Genomic DNA, 21695 nt, shown 5'->3' with positions numbered 1-21695 from the left:
TTAAAGATCGCTAGGTCGCTCACATTTAAGCGAGCCTATACAAGAATGAAAAAACCTCGCCTCCTACGGAAAGAAATCATTCAACTAGCCCTCACTTGCCAATCACGCAATTGTGGTACAAACAAGAGACTAGAAACGTCATAGAAGACTCATAGAAGTTAATCCAACCTCACACAGGCTCAAACCCTAATATATTAGGGCCCCAATTGTCTGGACCCGAGCCCAAGCCCATAGGCCCAAGCCCAAGTCCAGTCTTGTCTTGCAGAAATAAATCTTGTTGCAGAAATAAAATCAAATAGGCCCATCATCCCAAGATTGAGCCCAGGCCCCTGCCTCATCAGCCCAAGATTGATCCCAGGCCCAAAGACCCAGGCCCAACCCCAAGCAAACAGAGGAGGAGCCGCTCTACACCGCTGCTCCTTCGCTGGCATGTCCTCCGGCGGCCAACCCTTGGCCCACCACATCGGAAGTGCACCAACTCGCCGAACCCGCCGCCTTGCCTCGACTAGATCAACCGCGTCCTCACCACCAGTGATCTCGATCGAGCTTGACGCTGCCCCAAAGGCCGAATCCTCCCTTGCAGCGAATTCCGATCACCACCAACTGATGATCAACGCCGATCCAAACCCAGCTGCTGGATCTTTACACCAACCCAACCAGAGATGGAACGCTGACACTTGATCCCAGCGCCGATCTGCTACACCAAAGTCTCGATCGAAACCCGACCTCGATCTGTTACACCTGCCGGGCTTCAACCAAATCCGGCCAGCCCACCCCGCAACCCTTGAAGAAACGGTGAGGGGAAGGTACTCGACGACAAGCGTCGCTGCGCAGGTCGGGATCCGGGAGGATGGCGCCGCCGCTGTGAACTCAAAACCCTAGGAGAGGCAGGGTTTCGCTGTGAACTCAAAAACCCTTTTGGCTCACTTGCCTTTTATACTTTGAATTATCCTTATTGACAAGAGATTGAAAAATAAACTAGAAATTCACAATTTATAAGAGAGTGATTTTTACGCTCCCATTTTCAACATTTCTCATACTCAAATTCTAGTTTGAACCACGCTCACCCACACAGAGATGACAATAAAGATGGTTGGAGAAACAGATCACACCACCATCTTGTTTCCCAAATTGATTATCCCCCTCACTCTCTCCCTAATCGAAAATAAAAAGTATCGGAAATTCCCTACTCCCATTTTGAATGGGGATTATGCCTCCAAACCCGCCCAAATTCCCCAATGAGAATATAATATAGTGAGGCAGTGAGCAATTTTCTTTTCTTATTCTCTTCTAAACCCACATTCACTATTGATTATAACACTTCCAATGGGGACGTGGCTGAATTATATTATTAAATTGTTAAAGAGTGAGACCTCTATATTTTATTACCTAACCTCTCATGCTCTTTGCACCTCGTATTTACTTTTAAAAAGTAATATATGCTAACTAAACCTCTTTTAAATTCCCAACTTAACATTATTCATATGAGGGAATGCTTCCGAACATTACAGATGAACTTTAATGCACCTATAATTGTTTATTTATAAACAGAAAAAAATTAAGATAAATATTGAATTAATGGTCCGCGCTTGTAACTAAAAAAAAAAAAAAAAAAAAACCATAAAGCCTATGATTTAATAAAAAAGAAAAAAAAAAAAAAAACTTAACCCACCCCACCCCGCCTATGATGCTTAACTAAGGGATTCCTCAACTTAGGTTTCAAGCCTTATGGTTGCCAGCGTTTTAATTAAGGTTGTAGAATTAAATTTCCTGATTCTCTTGTTTCTATTTAAATTTGTCTTATATGTCGCTTAGCAAACTTATTTCACTTAGTTTACATGAGGGGTTTCTATCTCTTGTTTATTGATTTTGTTACATTGATGAGAAAGATCTTTGTCTAAGTTTTTAATCTCTTGCATCTTTGTCTAGTTTTTGTTCTTGTATATTTCGCCAAGTAATTATGAATGCATTTTTTCTTAAGTTTTTTTTCTTCAAAAGCTTTCATAAAAAAAAAAAAAATGAGAAGTCTGAAATGAAATTTGAAAATGGAAATAAATAATAAAAATATGTGTTTCTATTATTATTAAGTTTTGAATAGACAAAAAGATATAAATTTTCTTAATAATTTGTTGTCCATTCGTTTTATAGGAAGACACATAGGTTATTTAATAATGAAAAAAAGAGAAAGGTCTAGTGAGCAGTTAAGGAGGCCCTAAAAGAAAATTCAAAATTAGGAGGGTTGACTTTTTCTCTCTGCTAGGGTTTCTCTCTGGCTGAGAAGCTGATCAAGAGCAGCTTCGTGATGGCGGCGGGGGAAGCGGCGTCGACGCTTACCTTGGCGGAAGAGGTCGTGGTGAGCCTGGTTGGGGGCGGAGAAGCATTCCAGGATCCCTACTTTTATCTGTGTGGCCGGCTGCTAGCTCTGAAACGTCCTGTGGCGGGGTCCCATCATTTGCGGCGGCGATTTCAGGAGTGTGGAGGCTCAAGGAATGGGTTTTGATTCGTGAAGAGAAGGCAGGGGTCTTTGTGTTTCAATTCAAGGCACATGAGGAGAAGGACCGCGTCCTTCACGGTGGTCCTTGGTTAGCGGTTCTATGCTTGTTTTGTCCGACTACGACGACATAGGATCGGTGGAGGCAGTCTCCCTTCAATCCTTGGAACTCTGGGTAGCGGTGACGAGGCTCCTGGTTGCTATGCGCAACGAGCGAGCTCTAACTCTAATCGGGAATGATCTGTGGGGCTTAGTGAAGGTAGACACGGCGGCGTTGAAGCGGAAGGATCCAGTCCATGATGTGGGTCGGCGGATTTGGGCACGACGTACATACTGCTTCTTGCCGGAGGATTCTGTTATGCTGGAATTTAGGTATGAGAAATGTCATGGCATATGCCCGGAGTATGGGTGGTTTGGTCATGGTGGTGGTGCTTGTGACAAGGGGCTGCTGCCGGATGTGGCCGGGGGCGCTGCAGCTGGACCCGGGATTGGGCTCCCTGGCCTCGGAGAAGGCGGTAGAGGAGGTGACGAAGGCTGCGCCGGAGATGGAGGCTAGGCCGGAGGAGGAACTGGCGGCTGCTGCAAGTTTGGAGGCCCCGGCTTTTTCGGCGGGAAACCCTAATTTCAAATTAGGGTTGACCGCGGGGCTACAGTTGACTGGGCTAAGCGGTGGGTTGGGTTACTGGGTAAGGCTGTTGGGCCCAAATCTGGAGATGGGCTCGTTTATGATGCTACTGGGCTGGTGGAGAAGGACATTGATGGGCCTGCTTCTGTGTTAGCACATGGGCCTGATGCTGCAAACTCAAAAGTTTTGGGGGTGCGCAAATGGTGCCATGGTGAATGGCGTATGGAGAAAAGGTCAAAACCTAGCTTGGCGGTAATACTTTAGTGAGTTCCATCTTGGAGAGCTTGTGGAGGTTCCGGTTACTGTTGGGAAAGACTCCGAAGAAAAGGGGTCGGCCAAAGGGTCATCGAAACAAGCCTAAGTCTCAAGATGGAGTGTTGGAAAGCAAGAAGAGCAACCTGATGCCGAGGTTGTTGGATGCTGAAGAGCCTGAGGCAGGTACTAACTCTTACCCCACGGGGAAGGAGAATGTACATGCTTAGGGCTGCAACAAAACAAGACATTCTGGACTCGAGTCTTTGAAGCAGGGGTAATTTCTATAAGATTTTATAAGACGTTTCTAGTTGATATTTGTACCACAATTGCATGCTTGGCAGATTAGACTAGATGAATATTTTTTCCTTAGAGAGCGAGATTACTCTTACTTATATTAGGCTTGTTGTTTAGCGAATGTCCCTTTGGATATTAATGAGTTTAGTTGTGGTTTAGATTGGTTATCCGGTTTGTCCCAGAATTTCTTATTTAAGTTCTGTTAGACTCTGACATGTCTATCATGGATTGATTATTAATAAAATCAACCCTATTCAAAAAAAAAAAAAAATTAAGGAGGCCCCAATAGAAACTCTCATTATTAAATTTTAGCCTTTGAATATTATGGGATGTGTCATTTACGGTCTCTCAAAAATAATTCATTAGCTAAACACTACATATATATTTGACTACTTTCAAAAATTTTACTACGTACTGTTGAGTGGATTTTGGGGTACAATACTTTCCGCACCCTATTTTTAATTTTGGAAAATGGGAATCGGGGATCCCCTATATTTTTTTTCCTCGATATGTACTCAATTACATCATATTAGGGTTAGAAGTCCAGTAGGGACCTGATTCAATGAGAATTTTAAGAAGAGGGAAAGATTGAAAAATGTACGATATATAAACAGTTGAATTTGAAAATCACTATTAAATATAAAGTTAAAATTATTTGAATAAAAAAATATAAAGTTAAATTGTTAGGGTAGACCTTTAGCTTGGAACCAATGACAATGGTATTTCAATTAATACACACACACATATAGAGGGAGGATCAAGAGAGGACCTCTTACTTTAAGAATTTGAGAATTTTTACTATTTTACACTAATATATACATGACATAATTCAATGATTTCAATCATTGATTCTTTACATTCCTATGTAAAAATTGTGTCTAAAAAAATCAACCAAATTCATAATCATTTGGTTACTGAAAATTGTGTAAACAAATGTCGTTCATTAGATTAAATTAAAGGGGTTTTGTCCATTTACCCCATTTCTAGGGATTTTTTTCCCACTTACCCCATTAAGTTTTTTTAATTCTCTTTTACCCAATACACTCTAAGGGAGTCTTCCCTAATACCCCATTAAGATTTTTTTTTTTGTTTTTAATTTTTTTTAATACCATTTTACCCCTCACCCCTTTGTTACTTAGAGAGAGAGATAGAGAAAATGGAAGAGAGAGAAACCATAGGAGACTTCGCCGGAGCCCGTCACCGGCCGCCGGAATCCGGTCACCGGCCGCCGGAATCCGGTCAACTTTTACCGGAATCCGGCCAACTTTCACCGGAATCCGGTCACCGGTCGCCGGATTCCGGTCACCCAATAGACGACTATTGCCCCCTAATAGACGTCTATTGCCCCCCAATAGACGTCTATTGCCCCCTAATAGACGTCCATTGGCCCCCAATAGACGACTATCAGCCATGTATTGCCCCCCAATAGACGACTATCAGCCATGTATTGCTCCCCAGTAGACGTCTATTGCCCCCAATAGACGTTTAGATTACCGAAATGGTAACTAATCTTCCTAAAACTACACAAATAAAACTTTGATTAAAGAAAAAAAACGAGGAGATTACATCAATTCAAAACGTCTATTGCCCCCCAATAGATGTCTATTACCCCCCAATAGACGCTTTAACAGATGTCTATCACCCCCCAATAGCAAAGCTACTGCTTCTTCTACCATGCCACATTTTGCATACTTGCCTACCAAACAATTCCACAAAACAACATCCTTCACAGCAACTCCATCGAAAATCCAACGTGCCAAGTCAATTTCCCCGTTCTTTGCATACACATAAATCAAAGCAGTGACCACATGTAAATTATAGGAAAATCCCATCTTAATGCAGTAGCCATGAACACTCTCTCCTCCAAGGTAACTTCCCAACTCACCAATGGCTGATAAAAGATACAGAACAGTGGTTACACTAGCTTCAAAACCACCAATGCACATTTCGTTAAACAAGTCCACAATCACACGAGGCTGCGAAACATGAAGGTAATCACCCATCAAAGTATTCCATGAAATCAAATCATTTCTCTGAGGAAATTCATCGAACAAGTGGTGGGCATCCTCAATTTTCCCACAAACACAGTAACAATGCAGAAGGGTATTCTTTACAGTGATAAATCCGCCATGCCCAGACCTCATAACAACCCCATGAATCCCCTGGCCTTCCTCCTCGACCTCGGCGGAACTTCGGTCGTCACAATCGTTGCAGACCAGGACCCGGCACCGGAGTCGACTTCAAGCCGCCACACCGGAGCTACACGACTCTGAGTTGCATGAAGTCGCCGCTGGCTGCACGATCCGTGGCGCCGCCTCATGACGATCGCCGGCTTCTGGGCTGCAAAAGATCGCCGGCAGCACCTTCACGGAGATAGAGAGAGAGGATCGCCGACTTCTGGGCTGCAAACGAATTACCATCGACTGCCGGCGCCGACGACGTGCAGGCCATGGCGGTTGGAGGCGTGGTCCTGGACAAGCCAGCATGGAGAGAGAGAAAGAAGAGAGAGAATTCACATCGGAGGAGAGAGAGAGGGAGGGAGGAGAGAGAGTGCGTGTTACAGATCGGGGAAAGAGAAGAGTGGCATACAATGTAAATTATTAATTAGTCTTTGGGCAAAATCGACATTTTATTTTAAATTGGGTTAGTGGGAATTAAAATCTGTTGCTGGGGTAAGTGGGATAACTTTTGCTCATTTTGGGGCTTTGGGTCAAGGACCCTAAATTAAAACAAACATTACTCTAATAAAATGGTTAAACGTTTTCCGATTTGGCTATTTTTTTTTGTAGGATTCATATGTGTGTAGGTAACTAGAGAATAAGTGGTTTTGATTATTAAAATACATGCTAAAATTATAAACATCCTCATTTTTCAAGTTTAAGGAGGTCCTCTTTTGATCCTCCTTAAATATATATATATATATATATAGGAAAATTCTACAATGTGTTAACGTATGACATGCATACAATTGCCTTAAAAGTGGTAAAATGAGTCCTCAAAATAGTAATATTAGTCCTCAAAGTAGTAACATGAGTCCTTAAAGTGGTAAATTTCTATATATATATATATATATATATATATATATATATATATATATATATATATCAATGTTAATTCCTTCAAACTCTACTAAGTACATATATGACACAGATCGCAGAAATGAGAGCACAAGTTTCAAGTGATCAACCAAAACCAGAAAAGCCAAAGAACGAGGCATCGGGAAGCCATGACCGTTGAGCGCTTGAGTGAAAAGAAATAAAAAATAGATGGTTCGGATCATTCTAGTACAACACACAGCAATGACTTGGAACAAATGTAGTTTTTTTTTTTCTTGATCACATAACATATGTTGTGATCTCCATTTTGTGGTCTAGCTACCCTTGTTTGAACAAGTTATAGTATCGAGTTACAAAATATATCGATGTTAAACATTTTTTTTTTTTTTTGACAGAAACATTCTAAGATATTACTGAATTCATAGATGATGATGACAATCGTAAATAAGTGCATCCATTATGAGATCTGGAGCATGAGTATATCACACAAAATTTATAGTAGTTTCATAGGAAAAACTAGCGAGCCTATGAGCTACTGCATTTGAGGATTGAGGAGCAACGAATATCTGAAGCCCATGGAACTTTTACCATTCCCACTCGAATATCATCAAGCACATTCCCTAAATTAGAGCTGCATCACTTGCATAGCACGCAAGCAGTCACTTTCAATGACCACATCCTCAATATGTAGTGCTTGGAAAAGATCCATACCGGATCTAATAGCTAACAACTCAACCTGTTTAGTAACATGGGAACGTCTGCGAGCGAGGCCAGCAATAAATATATCTTCATGGTCTCAAAGAACACCACTGACTCCACCATTAGTCATGAAAGGAAGGAAAGCTCCATCAATGTTTAATTTCAATTGGCTAGACAAAGGAGGTTTCAATACTGCTGAGCACGTAACTTCTGCTTCGGGGAAAAGTTTGAAAACCTTTCTTAGTTCACACCACGCCATTGAACTAAGCAAAATAGCATAAGAGATTCTGAACGATCACACCATAACTTATCATTTTGGTTCCTCCATAAAGCCCAAATGATCATCAGTAAATGATCAAAAATATCAGGTTAAAGAGTGATAGCTTGCTCTAACATCCATTCCTTAAAGATGATATCTGGAGATGGAGACACCTGCATGTTGAATGAAGGTGCAGCAAGGATTGTTTTTCCCACTTGAACCCAAAAGACATGCCCAGTTTCCTCATGTCTGTGATCACATAAAAGGCAACCAACATCTCCTTTATAACCTTTCAAAGTTGGTCCAACACGCGTAGGGAGCCAGTTATGAAAGGCCCGCCATAAGCATATTTGAACCTTACTTGGAACCCTGGCATTCTAAAGAGCCTCTCAAAGGAGATTGATCGGATCAGCACAGGAAGTAGAAGCAAGAATGCTATCTAGAACCATGTTTCTTGCCACCCAATAGGCACTCTTAACCAAATAGAACCCTTTTTTTTTTTTTTTTTTTTTCTTCCTCCAAATATCTAAGTAATTCTGTCGTCCATTGTGGGGGTGGTCAACCATTTTGGACCTAAATTATGACGGGGGACCTAGAAATAATAAGTACAGTAATGATTAGTCCGTATGACTCGAGCGATGCCACTCCAGTGGCAGCGCGCCCTTGGGATGAGGGGAGTGGAGTAAGGCCCAAGGCAAGTTACTTGCAATCTAAGTTATGATCTCCAAATTTACTGCGCAAGTTTCAAAAAGTAATACTTAGAGCCCTAGAAAGAATTCACCTATAAATAAGAGGCTCGATAGCCAGGCAACACATTTCATTCCGACTTGTTTTCAACTAAGGAAGTTACTGACCTAAGCATCAGAGGGTTTTCAGCAGGTACTCCCCCCCCCCCCTTTCGGCGCCACGGCGGCGGCAAGTCCACGAAGTCTACGGTCAAATGAGACATGTCCATTTCTATGGTTAGCTCCCACTCCAATCCAAATTTATTGGTGAGTCAAAGTCCAATCGAAATTTTTCATCACCAACTTCCATAGCACGACGACTTACAGAAATGCACGAGATTTTGTCTACTGCCTCTGATTAAAAGATGGTGTGTAATACATGAGGAATCCAGGAACAAGTGGAGCTATCAATCAAGTCTTCCACTTTACCAAATTCACAATTCTCAGGAGTAGTAGTGTGTAATAGGTACAGTCTGGTATCCGGTTGTCCTCCCATATGTTGACCCCTAGACCATTACCAATATTCAATTACACAATAGCTGCAAAAATTGGCTTTCCGCTGATGATACCCCTCTAAGAGACACAGGGAGATTCCCCAATTTTTGGTTCCCGAAAAGAATAGTTTGGATAATACATTACTTTGTAAAGTTGAGCAATAAGAGAGTGGGGATTCGACAGCAATATCCACCCTTGTTTACCTAGTATAGCTAAGTTGTAAGCACATAAATTTTTAAAATCCTTACCTCCCGTATTCTTGGTCAACACATCTTGTCCCATGATCCAGTGTGTTGGGTTTTTAGCCCATGAGTCTTTCCTAAGACAATTAGAATTATTTCTGTACCCATTATACTTTCTAGTTGATCATCAAGTCGGTTAAAGGCTTGGTATGATTGTGTACCCATTATAATTATAGTGGCAGACCATTTTTCTGCCCAATGGATGTAGGCAAAAGTTGTGCTAAACCACTTTAAATCCCTGTTGTTGTGTTTGTATTTCTACGGTGTGTGTTGGTGCTTATTTGGGTTTTCGACATCACATATGGACCGATTCACAACACCGTTTTTCTCTTTTTCTCTTCTGTGTCAGCCCAAAAAAATTGAGCCCAAAATTGATGTAAATCATCACAAAGGCTCTTGGGAAGTAAATATAAGTTCATTGTATATAAACTACGCAGGCATGGTTTATGATACTGGTTTTATCAACTTCTCTTTATCTGCAGAACTCAGAATCTTAATTTCCAGTGAAGGAGATTCTTCGTCAACCTCTCTTCTATGTAAGCAAAAATTGCTGTTTTGGACTTGCCAACATGAAGAGGGAGGCCGAGATAGCGATCATGCTCAGCAACGCAATTGACTTCAAGGCTAACAAGGGATGTTAAAATTTTTGATCATTTCCTATTTCTATATGCAAACTTGAAACTGTTGCATACTTGCTTTAAACTAAGAATGTGCATCATCCGCAATTGCACATATAATCCAAATCTAGACCTTCTTATCTCATTGCCAAAAAAACAAAACAAAACAATGCATTTCAAATTAAAACAAACAAAATCTCTATGGTAAAGTTTCTTAAGTAGCCTTATAAAGTCGTTTAATTTCCTCGACATCGTCATAGCTTCCAAGGAATATTGGGGACCTCTCATGTATCTTCTCTGGAACCACATCAAGTGCCTGCAATATTAATCGTTTAAGTTGTTACCTAAATGCTTCAGAAAGACATAGTTTGGTAAATCTAATCTCGTATTATAATGTAAGCAAAAACAAGACAATTAACGATAAATTGATACCCGCTTTTTGCCAGTAAAAGATTGCCCTCCTGCTTGCTCAACTAGATAGGACATTGGGAAAACTTCATAAAGGACTCTGTTTCAATGAATTGTATTCTAGTCAATTGCTAAATATATGGTTACAAAAGGAAAAATCAGTCTCCGAATTAGCTGTATGCATCTGTTTTCATCAAAACGCAATTTATAATTGCCAAATGCTTCATACATACGGCAGAACTTTGTCATCAAGACCACAATTACAATGCAGGAGTAGATCAATAGCGAATAGTTACATGTAAAAGGAAATTTGTTGATTTTGGCACAGTACCGTAGTTTCCCATTTGGGCTTTTCTTGTCACCAGGGTACAAAAAGATGCCACCATATAATAATGTTCTGTGGACATCAGCAACCATGCTGCATTAAGTAATAAACAGTAGTATTAGTTATATATATCTGATTGAAAATGGGAATGAAGAGTAGATTTATGGATCAATGATAAAGAAGCTTAAAATCCGATCGACTTAACAAAGTAGTCTGGCATGAAAGGCATGTTTTTAGACAAGGACATGGACATGATATTGAACTGATACCTTCCAATGTATCTGAGAGACTTGGCAGATGAACCATCTGTGGGAAACTTGCATTTTCCCACATATCTGGAAGAAAAATGAAGCAATTACAAATTCTTTTTCTTTGATAAATTACTTCCAATTTAAAATTCTTTATAAGAGCATAACTTGAACATACTCGGCAGTTTGCTTGTCCCAGTTTTTTGCATTTCCTTCATTTACTGAGTAAATATTTCCCTTGTTTGGAATCTGTAAAAATTTGAATAACTAGCATAAACATATAGCTTTTATACATTCTGATCTTTGGTATCTATGCAACTTTCATCTCCTGACAAAAGTGTGCATAGGTGACTACTATAACCACAAACTTATCAACAAGAGATGACAGTAAAGAGCTTAAGGCAAGTAATATATATCTAGATATTTAATGTGCATATATAATAATGTATTATTCTTACTTTGAATTTTGTTTCTATGTCTATACATGCAAATTAACCACTTGGGAACTGAAAGATCATGTCAGATGAGGTATACATACCTTAATATTAGGGTGGGTTAATATAAATTCCCCAAGGGATGGATCAAGTGTGAAGCCATTGACTCCATTTCCAGTACTAAGCACCAGCTAAAATTGAACAAGCTCTATAATTACAATTATTACTACTAACATTGAAATTTACAACAGTTATGATATTTTCTGTACACTAGTACCCATTAGCAGGTAGCAGGTAGGATAAAAAGAATTAGTCATCATGAAATTCAAATAACATTTAAAAACAGAAAGGAAACAGAGGTCTATGTATATTGCAGATAAAATTGATCATTTTTACCATGCAAGAGCTTCCATACATGCAATAACCAGCAGCTACCATATTACTCCCAGGGCGTAATACATCATCAAGAGTTGGATTTTCCTTGTCTTTCACCATGTAAATCCCAAAGATCTAGAAGCAAGAGAATATACAATTTAATTTATGTATCACTCTGAGATCAAATTGACAGCAACTTTAAGCATCTGGAAGCTTATGTAATTAGAAGGATAAAGGGATATACAGTTCCAATGGAAACACCACAGTCGATGTTGGAGGATCCATCCAATGGATCAAAAACAACAATGTACCTGCAAACATCAACATATGTATTTATTGGATATATACATATCCAAGACTACCTACAAAGCATATTTATAGGAACACAAATGATATCTTAAAAAATATATGTAGAACCTTCCACGCTTTGATGGTTCCACAAATGTAGCCTCTTCATCCTCCTCGGAAACAAGAATGCACTGATAAAAGGGTAAAATTTAGGAAGAAGAAAAGAAAACAAATACTCATGAATTGTGATTGAACTTGAGTAAATGAGACAACTGAAGAAGTGCTTCAACAAACTTACAGTGCGACCACTGCTAATTAATGCCTTGATGAAAACTTCATTTGAAAGCACATCCAATTTCTTTTGTTCTTCACCCTAAAAATGATATACCCAAAGTTCATATGCAGTTTATAAGTTTGATTTCATTATACACAGATAGGGGTACAAAAAACATAAGAAGACATACAATACAATGGAGTTGACTATTGATAAGATTTAACTTGACTTTCTGAAACTCACGAGACACCCAAATAATTTACCTGAACATTTGTCTCCCCAGCAAGTCCAAATAGCTTTGCAAGGCCGGCCTGAAATGACAAAATATATATGGGAGAAAGATACAGCTGGTTATAACAAATATAATTTCATTTTCGATGCTGATCAAGAGTAGACTCTATACAAATATAAAGGAAACTAAATTACTTATATTGTGCGGTAGGCTGATATTGTTCAAACAGAAAATAATGCATCTTCACCCATCACAAGATATAAAACAATATTTTTTTTAGAACTAAAACATAGAGAACCAGGTTTTTCTTTGTATAATTTGTGATTGAGGCATGTCTTAGTTCTATTATTGCGGAATCTGATGCCAAGCTTCAAAGTTAAGAGTGTTTGGCTAAAAATGGGGACCTTATGCAAGTTGTTTTTCTACTAATTACATTCCTAGGGCATTTGATGTTGTACCCTCACCCTCTAGCTCATGAGCTTGGCATTTTGTAGCAATCCTCACCTTGGTTGTTCCCATTTGCAAATTGACATTCAACTCTCAGTTGAACAAATGTTGACCACAAGACAAAAAAACCAAAAAACAAAACAAAAAAAATCTCAGCCGAATGATTGGCAAGGAAAGATAATATGATTATCAAAAGATGGGAAGCTCCCATCACCACTTGCCCTTAACAGCATAGAGCCACGATGGCATAGCTCCAATCATCCCTGTCACTTAGAGAGTTGGGGCATCACCACACGTCCCCTATGAATTTTGACTTTGGTTTCAGGGGAAGAGCACAAGGTGTTGGATGAAATCTCAAAAGCTAAACCGTGGAATTGTATGCAGACAGGCCATATTGAAAGAATGAAGAAGAATGACCTTGCTAACAGTGGAGCAGACAAATTTGCAGCCGAGAACTATGTGGTTGAGTAAGATGGTGAAATCACCGCGTGCCTCAGGATGCTTGGACTGCTCATTCAGAACAAAACGAGTGATGGTCATCAGGTCAGTTCTATGAGCTTCAGCAGCATGATCCATCTTCGATCACCCTCGATTGATATCAGTAAATGAATAAGGTGGCTAAGCGAAGCTATGAAGCTATGGAAATGAAAAGGATCAGCCCGTATATAGGAACTAATTCTATCCAATTCACAACGCATTCAGTGGTATAGATTAATATATTCCACATTTCTAGGATTGCAACTTGGACCAATTAAAATGTTGGTGCTAGAATTGGTTTTTTTTTTTTCTTTGGAAAAGGAAACAAAACTATTATGAGGAGGCGAGAATTGGAAACTAGGCAAGAAGGCAATGCATCATCATCAGATCACCGTACTTTCTTTGATTGGCTTAGACCATTGTCACACATATTAGAGTACACTAACTACACAGAATTCCCTTTTATTCAATCTCATCAATAAGTTTAGGAAGCATATTACAAAATTTAAACATCAAATCAACTCAAGCATCTTATTGAACAAAGAAATTGTCTATAGATTTTGCCCGACCTAGCGCTCTGCTAGGGTTAAGAGCGGCTGCCCTCGCTGTTTGCTTCTGAAACTTCCTCCATGAATATGGAGGACTTGGGTGACTCCGGTGGCATGGTGGGGATCTGGTGTAGCGGCGAAGGTTGTTTGCCTCGTTTCTCTTCCTTGCGGGGAGTTATTACTGTGATTCTTGAAGCCATTGGAGGATCGGATGGTGGAATAGCTTTCAGATTCTGGTGGTGGATAGGGGTATAGTATGGTGGACGTGGTGGTGAGCAGGTCGAGCGGTTGTCAGCCAACAATGGAGGCAGGGAACCTCGTCCCTGGTCGTGGTCGTGTACGGCGGACCTGTGTCACGCCCCGAATTTTGAATAAAAATATTCGAATTTGAAACGCGATAACTTAACCAACTTCCCAAAAATAGTAAGGGAACATTCTCAAATTAATCTAAGCAACAACAAAACGTCAATAAAGACTCGATCACTTAAGTCGAATATCACATCAACAAGAACCTATTTTTGTTAGTATACTGCTGTTTTTGGTATGCTCCTAGCGAGCGTTTACATTTGTATTTCAGTTCTCTCGAGTTTTGTAAACACTTGTTGATGTGATATTCGACTTAAGTGATCGAGTCTTTATTGACGTTTTGTTGTTGCTTAGATTAATTTGAGAATGTTCCCTTACTATTTTTGGGAAGTTGGTTAAGTTATCGCGTTTCGAATTCGAATATTTTTATTCAAAATTCGGGGCGTGACGATTTTGAACGCATGTGAACTATAGTTGGTATTAGTGGTCATTCCTGTGGGGGTGACTACGTATATATATATATTTACGTGAAATATATATTGAATGGTGTGGTATTTGGGGAAGTGTTGATTTTATGGTGTTGATGAAATTGTACGATTCTTCATGTGAGTGATTGATGAAATTGTACATTGAATGTTTTGGTCTAAGGACCTTTTATCACATTGGTAACGAGGCAATTATTATCGTAAGGCTGAACCCCGACGGGGGTGACAGGTTACGATTCAGTTAGAGCTCTAGTCTATCTGCAGTTGTACTTCTTGGGAGATAATTTTGTGTTATGGCACTCAAGAGTACATGTTTTTAAAAGAGAGTTTCGAGTGTTTGGAGTTGATGGGTGATCATCGCCTTTAGTTTGGAGTTGATGGGTGATCATCGATTTTAGTGTGAGTTGTTTGACTTCCTTATTGATTTTCCTTCTTATTCTAATGGTTGATTTTAGGTGATCTCCTGAACTAAATTTCTATGCAGGGATTACTAATTTTTACCTAGTGTGATTGTATGTTTGGTTGTGTTTGGTGGAGTTAAATATTGTTGCTTTAATTTATCTCACGAGTTGAGAAATTATAAGCATGAGTGACGTGAGTCATTTTAATTGAGTTTACTCATACGAGTTTAAAAAGCTTACCGGGTTTGTTGTTTGCAATCCTGGTGCACTATTCCATGGTGTAGCGATTATTCCTGCAGGTGAGGACATCCAGGGCTGAGTACGAGGGCGTGGTTGCAGCAGTGTAGGTTCAGAATCTATTTTTGTTAGTGTACTGCTGTTTTTGGTATGCTCCTAGCGAGCGTTTACATTTGTATTTCAGTTCTCTTGCGTTTTGTAAACACTTGTTGATGTGATATTCGACTTAAGTGATCAAGTGTTTATTGACGTTTTGTTGTTGCTTAGATTAATTTGAGAATGTTCCCTTACTATTTTTGGGAAGTTGGTTAAGTTATCGCGTTTCGAATTCGAATATTTTTATTCAAAATTCGGGGCGTGACAACCTGGATTTGCGTTTGGAAGGCTGATATGGGCGACATCTGGAGGTGTGCGGAGGGCGATAGATCGCCGGATGTTGAGCCGATGGTCGGAAGCTTTTATGGGCTGAAGACGCCGTGCGACAGCATGGTGCAGACTGGTTTGAAGATCCGGATTTGGGATCCGGGTCGGATCTAGATTTGGGTCTGGTGCTGGGTCTGGATCTGGATCACAGGTCGGGTCTGGGTTTGGACTTGGTACTGGGCCTGGATGTAGGCTTTGAGGTTGATTTTTATTTGGTTTTCATCTTTTTGTTTCATAGGTCACTTTGGTGGAAGATTGATCTCTGTTTGGCGTACTTTTTATGTGGAAGATGTTTGGATGGTCACATCACCAGTTTTATTGTTAGAAGATTGCCCTTTAGTGGTCGGTTACACTATCGATAACTTAGGTGGAAGATTGTTCTCTTTTCGACGTAAGATGTACGAGGAATCTGCTTGGTCGGTCATACCACCGGTTGCTTTGATAGAAGATTGGCCTTTTATGGTGGTCATACTATTAGTAACTTTTCATATAGCACGGTTTACACCTTATGCGTCCTCAGATGCATTTTTGCATCCAATCGTATCTTTGCTAGGTTTTATGTTCATTGTTTTATTTTCGTACTTTTCATTTATGATGTAGTTTCTACATTTGTCTTTTGTAATATTTCTTATTAATAATGGACTTGACATTTATTCTTAAAAAAAAAAAAAAAATCAATAAGTTTAGGAAAAGCCAGACACATGAATTATTGGTCTTCTATAGTGTATTCATCACTACACACACACACACACATCTACAATATATTGATGATTCTAATTATGCAGAGGAGTGACATTTATTCATGTGGTGGTGCTGGGGTGGAGGCCTGAAAATGGTGCTCCTTGAGCGGTGGAAGTGATATGGCGCTCCCATTGGGAAGAAGTCAATCCGGCACATCAACAAAACTTGGAGCTCTGATTGGAACATTAAGATCTCTATAATATAGGAATCTTGCCATTCTAACTCTTCTGTTCCAAATACTTTCATCACTTGCATTGCCTTGGTATGCTTCCTGGTGTTTTTATGCTAGATAGTGAATGATAATAGAAGGCAAATGGTGGAAGTAGCACCTGATATTACATAAAGCAAGCCCTTAAAATTCTTGACGCTTAAGCTTTCCGGAAATTAGAAGTTGCATTGTATGGACACTCACAACTCGGTGTCAACCAAAAATATTAAGTTGCTTCAATTCTCCATCTAGAATGGCCTTGCTGAAATCCTGGGCAATTGGAGGGCTTTTCTGAAATATCTGCACAGTACTAATTTTATTAGTTTCTGTTTTTCCTAATTAGACTTGGTATATATTCTTTTTAGAAAGGCAATTTAAATAAAAATAATAAAAAAGCACAATAGAAACAATGCAGTCACTACCCACAAAGCCTAATCCTCCAAATCTAAAGGTTGCTGTTGTTGCGTTATATCCCTTGCAGTAATGGCTAATGAATACTTTCGCATATGGAGAGTTGAAGAAAGGCAGCGGATATACTTTTTTTTTTTTTTTTTTTTTTTTTTGAATTCCTCTGTGCAGTTGGATACTCTGCCTATTGATGATGTTCTCTGGTTTGAATATAAGTACATTCTCCAAATAATTTACCATGTTGAAGGAAAATCAACTTAGTGTGCCTTATCAAACTAGGAGTAGTAATAGGAGAGAAGGTTCTAGAATTCCTAATCCTACTCGGATTAGTATTCCTTGTAACATTAGAACATGTACTTTGTAATCCCTATATATAGGGCTCCTATTCTCAATAATAATATACACAATTCTCTCATCAATTCTCTCTCGAATCTATTTTACTTAAACAAGTTATCAGCACGAGTTCTAGCCACAAAACAGAAAACTCATTCACATCGCAGCCCCTAGCATGAACTAGCTGAACCTTCGCTGTAGCCTGCCCTCGCGCGCCCAGCGCTACGCTCTCCTTCATTGCAGCTTGCTCATCCCCGCGTCCGCAGCTGCCTGCTTGCGTGCCCGTGCACCTGCAGCCTTGCTCCTACAGCCTTGCACCGCAGCCCCTGCTGCCCACCTGGCGCCAGTGCGCCTGCGGCCCCTGCAGCGCTGCCTTGCTGATGCCCTTGCAGCCTTGTAGCACCTCTCGGCCCAGCTTCCTCTTTCACTGCTGCCCCTGCAGCATTACCTCAGCCCCTACTGCACGTATACCTTGCTGCTACACTACCAACCGGTTACACATCAACACCGAGCCACCTAGACTTCACAATCGACATCTACATCAACCCAAGCTTCCAAGTTTTCAAGCTTCAAATTAACCAAGTAAGTATTTACATTATAGTTCCCGCTTTCCGAATTTAATTCCTCCTTCTTTTCTTCGGGGACTTGAAAACCTCCCTTCTTCTACATCCCACCTTTCTTATAATGTGGGTTCGATCATTGAAAAGCGGAATCGTGGGGATTCACGCAATTAACGAACTAAGAGCGTTCGTAAGACTTCGGACTAAGAGCGTCCGCAAGTATCGATTGATGACCTTATAAACATCATTGTTTCGGTCTAATCCAATCATTCTTGGAAATCGATTTCTTGGTAGCATAGCTCGGAAATCTTATTATCTATTAGTTGTCGTGGAAGTTTTTACTTTGAGACTAATATATTTCTTCTTCTTATTTCAGGATGTCAAGGCTTGACTTTCCTATCCTTGACTCAACTGGCTCGGAATATCATAGTTGGGTCACGGATGTTGAGAACCATCTTACTTCAAAAGGGATCCTACCTGTAATTCAGGCACCAAATCTAGATCTCCTATTCGAGCGTACGGCTACGAATAATGCCACCGCCCTTATCTTGATAAGGCGCCACGTGGACTCCGATTGGAGTACATGGCAATCAAGGATGCCAGAGAATTATGGGTTGCGCTAGAAGAGCGATTTGGTAATGTTAAGGATAACCTCCTCCCCGACTTAAAAGTTCAATAGAGCAATCTACGATTCGCCGACTTCAAGTCTGTAGCTGAATATAATTCAGAAGTTCTATGCCTCAAAACTATGTTGGGGTTCTGTGGACAGCCTGTCACAGAGCAAGAGCTAATTGAGAAAACTCTCTCCACCTTCCCTGTCTCAGCAATTTTGCTATCGAAGCAATATCGAACCGAATACAATACTGGACGGCTCACGATGTTTCATCAGCTAATTAATATTATGTCTGTAGCTGAAAAACATGATAATATCCTCGTGAAGAATTACAATTCAAGGCCTATAGGAACTAAGAGCGTTCAAGAGGCGAATTATAATAATGCACCCAAAGGAGGGCGCAAGGAGCGGAACCCTAAAATAAGGGACACAACGGACGTTTTGGTCCATATATATAACCGCCCTACAAAGGAAGGAAACCGCCAAAATGGAGTGGGATCACGTGGCAATAAAAGCCAACGTGGGAGAGGAGGACACAAGGCCGCCGGCCATAGAGGTGGCGCCATTGTCCAACAAGGACGTCAATCTCGTCCTCATGCATAAGATGCATCTCAATTCAAGGGAGGAAATCGTAATGATGCATGCCATAGATGTGGATCTATTGAACATTGGTTCAAGCAATGCAATGCAAGCAAGCAATTAGCTGCACATTACAAGGCATATAGAGACTTTAGAGAGCATGAAGTCTATCTTGCCGAAGAAGCAGAAGAAGAAGATGGTGATGATGCCAACGTCAATCTCACCATAGCGGACTTCAAATATGACAAGGAATTGCACAAGGATGCTGCAGATTTTGATTAGTGTAGTCCTTTATATTTCCAAGAATTATGTAATGGCATAATTGATCAATAAAACGACTTATTGTATTAACTCTTTCCCTCTAGGCGTACTCAAGAGTAATTGTGATGTCTAGGCAATGTTTGATCTGAGAGAACGGTTTTAAAAGTGAGCAACGCTCTACCAAAATCTCGCCTTACCTTACCTGGTCACAACCAAATTGAAATTACCGAACGGATTGAGTGACTACGATTTCTCTACGGTTTGATTTTTATGTTGGATTAGATTTTGGTCAAGAAACTTTGATGTAATCATTGGCTATTCTTAATAAAGTCTCGATTTATTTTTATTCAATGTCTTGGACATGTTTTAATTTCGAACTTTATTATTTAACCAATATGTTTCCCAGAGAGCTAGAATGCCTCGTGGATAGTGCAACTACACATACTATCCTTCGAAATAGGCAGCTATTTCTATGGATGACACCATCTTGATCTTCCGTGACTACGATGGCTGGATCATCTCAATTGATTCATGGTCGAGGACCAGCCCAATTTATGTTGCCAAATGGCACGACTTTAAATGTCACCGAAGCTCTTTATGCACCTAGGGCAGGAAGAACCCTATTGAGCTTCAAAGATATAAGAGCCAATGGTTTTCATGTGGAAACACATTATGAGAATGGACAAGAGTTCCTTTGCATCACCTCTAATGACTACGGACATAAACAAGTATTAGAGAAACTTATGTGTCGATCTAGCGGGTTGTATGCAACCACTATTTGAATAATTGAATCCAATCATGTTATGAGAGATGATTTATTGGATTCTGACACATATAGGCTTTGGCACGACCGTTTGGGACATCCAGGTCGTGATATGATGATCCGTATATTAAAGACTTCGCACGGACATCCATTTTTTTCAAACGAAAAGAAGTAAAACTCAGTTTTTGGACACCGAAGGACCCCCTGAGCCTCACGGCGCCGTTCACCCCCAAACCCGGCTATCCTTGGCCGGCGCCGCCATCCCCCTGCGGCCTCAGGGTGGCATTGACACCACCAAGGCTCCTTTGTCTCCAAATTTTACTTCTAAAGTCAGTTGTGACTTTGTGGCTCAACCAAAATCCTCATTGGTTGTTTCTAAAGCCCATCATTTGTTCTTCAAAGCCTGCTCTTTAGAAAAATTAGGATCGAGACCATCCTATGCAAAGGACGCTAAAGAAAACATACCATTTTTACAAAGAATCCAAGGTGATATTTGTGGACCTATTCAACCATCATGCGGACCATTTTGATATTTTATGGTGTTGGTTGATGCATCGACATGCTGGTCACATGTCATGCTATTGTCCACAAGGAACGCTGCATTTGCTAAACTCCTAGCACAAATAATTAAGTTAAGGGCTCACCACCCTGATCATCCTATTAAGTCTATAAGATTAGACAACGCCGGGGAGTTTACATCAAAGACTTTTGATGATTATTGCATGTCCATTGGGATTGATGTTGAACATCCATTAAACGACTACAAATGGTCGCTAGGGCGTTGGTAATGCGCACCAATCTCCCTATTTCTGCTTGGGGCTATGCAATATTGCATGCAGCTGTGCTTATTCGTCTGAGGCCCACTGTCACTCAACCCTTTTCTGCGTCCCAGATGGTGACTGGGTATGAGCCTAATGTCTCACACTTACCCATATTTGGGTGTACAGTATATGTGCCTATTGCGCCGCCACAGCGCACCAAAATGGGTCCTCAACGACGATTAAGCATTTATGTTGGATATGATTCTCCAACGATTATCCGCTACATAGAACCCTTGACAGGCGATCTCTTTACCTCTAGATTCGCGGATTGTCACTTTGATGAGACAGTCTTCCCGTCGTTAGGGGGAGATAAGAACATCAATGTTCAACAGGAACGACTGGAATTGTCGTGGTCTGTCCCCAGTCTGTCTCATCTTGATCCCCGAACCGTACAGTCCAAAATTGAAGTGCGGAGAATTCTCGATCTTCAGAACGTAGCAGAATCAATGCCTGATGCGTTTTCTGATATCGCTAAAGTGACGAGATCACATATACCTGCTGCAAACGTGCCTGCAAGGATTGATGTCCCTAAAACTAGAGGACATGACCCCATCTCAAGAGTACCTGAGCATGGCGCCAACGTCCCCTCTCACAGTGATGGTGACGTTGTGGCTAGGCCCATGGCTCCTGCCAGGAAGCGCGGGAGGCCCATAGGTTCGATGGATTCTCGCCCAAGAAAGAAAGCGAGTGTCACACCCCAAATTTTGAATAATAAATTCAAATCCGAAACATGAGTAATAAC

General features: G+C 40.5%; 1 protein-coding gene across 2 annotated transcripts; it reads right to left on the bottom strand.

Moving 5' to 3' along the window:
* Positions 1-9773: 9773 nt before the first annotated feature.
* On the bottom strand, positions 9774-13488 carry LOC133743979 (fructose-1,6-bisphosphatase, cytosolic-like). 2 transcript variants are annotated; one of them, XM_062172077.1, is made up of 12 exons: positions 13207-13488; positions 12374-12421; positions 12135-12209; positions 11966-12027; positions 11793-11859; positions 11570-11683; positions 11278-11364; positions 10918-10988; positions 10761-10826; positions 10498-10584; positions 10191-10266; positions 9774-10074 (listed from the first exon to the last, which is right to left on the bottom strand). In XM_062172077.1, exons 1-12 carry the CDS (start codon positions 13363-13365, stop codon positions 9973-9975), a joined length of 1014 nt encoding a protein of 337 aa, XP_062028061.1. In that variant the 5' UTR covers positions 13366-13488; the 3' UTR covers positions 9774-9972. The 2 variants fall into 2 exon arrangements, with proteins under 2 accessions (XP_062028061.1, XP_062028062.1); XM_062172078.1 differs by lacking the exon at positions 9774-10074 and having other exon boundaries at positions 10211-10266; positions 10463-10584.
* Positions 13489-21695: the final 8207 nt, after the last annotated feature.

This window comes from Rosa rugosa, chromosome 4, assembly GCF_958449725.1.
Source record: "Rosa rugosa chromosome 4, drRosRugo1.1, whole genome shotgun sequence".
Classification (NCBI taxonomy): Eukaryota; Viridiplantae; Streptophyta; class Magnoliopsida; order Rosales; family Rosaceae; genus Rosa; species Rosa rugosa.
The sequence above is the reverse complement of the archived record's forward strand: the minus strand, read 5'-3'. Positions and strand labels throughout refer to the sequence as shown.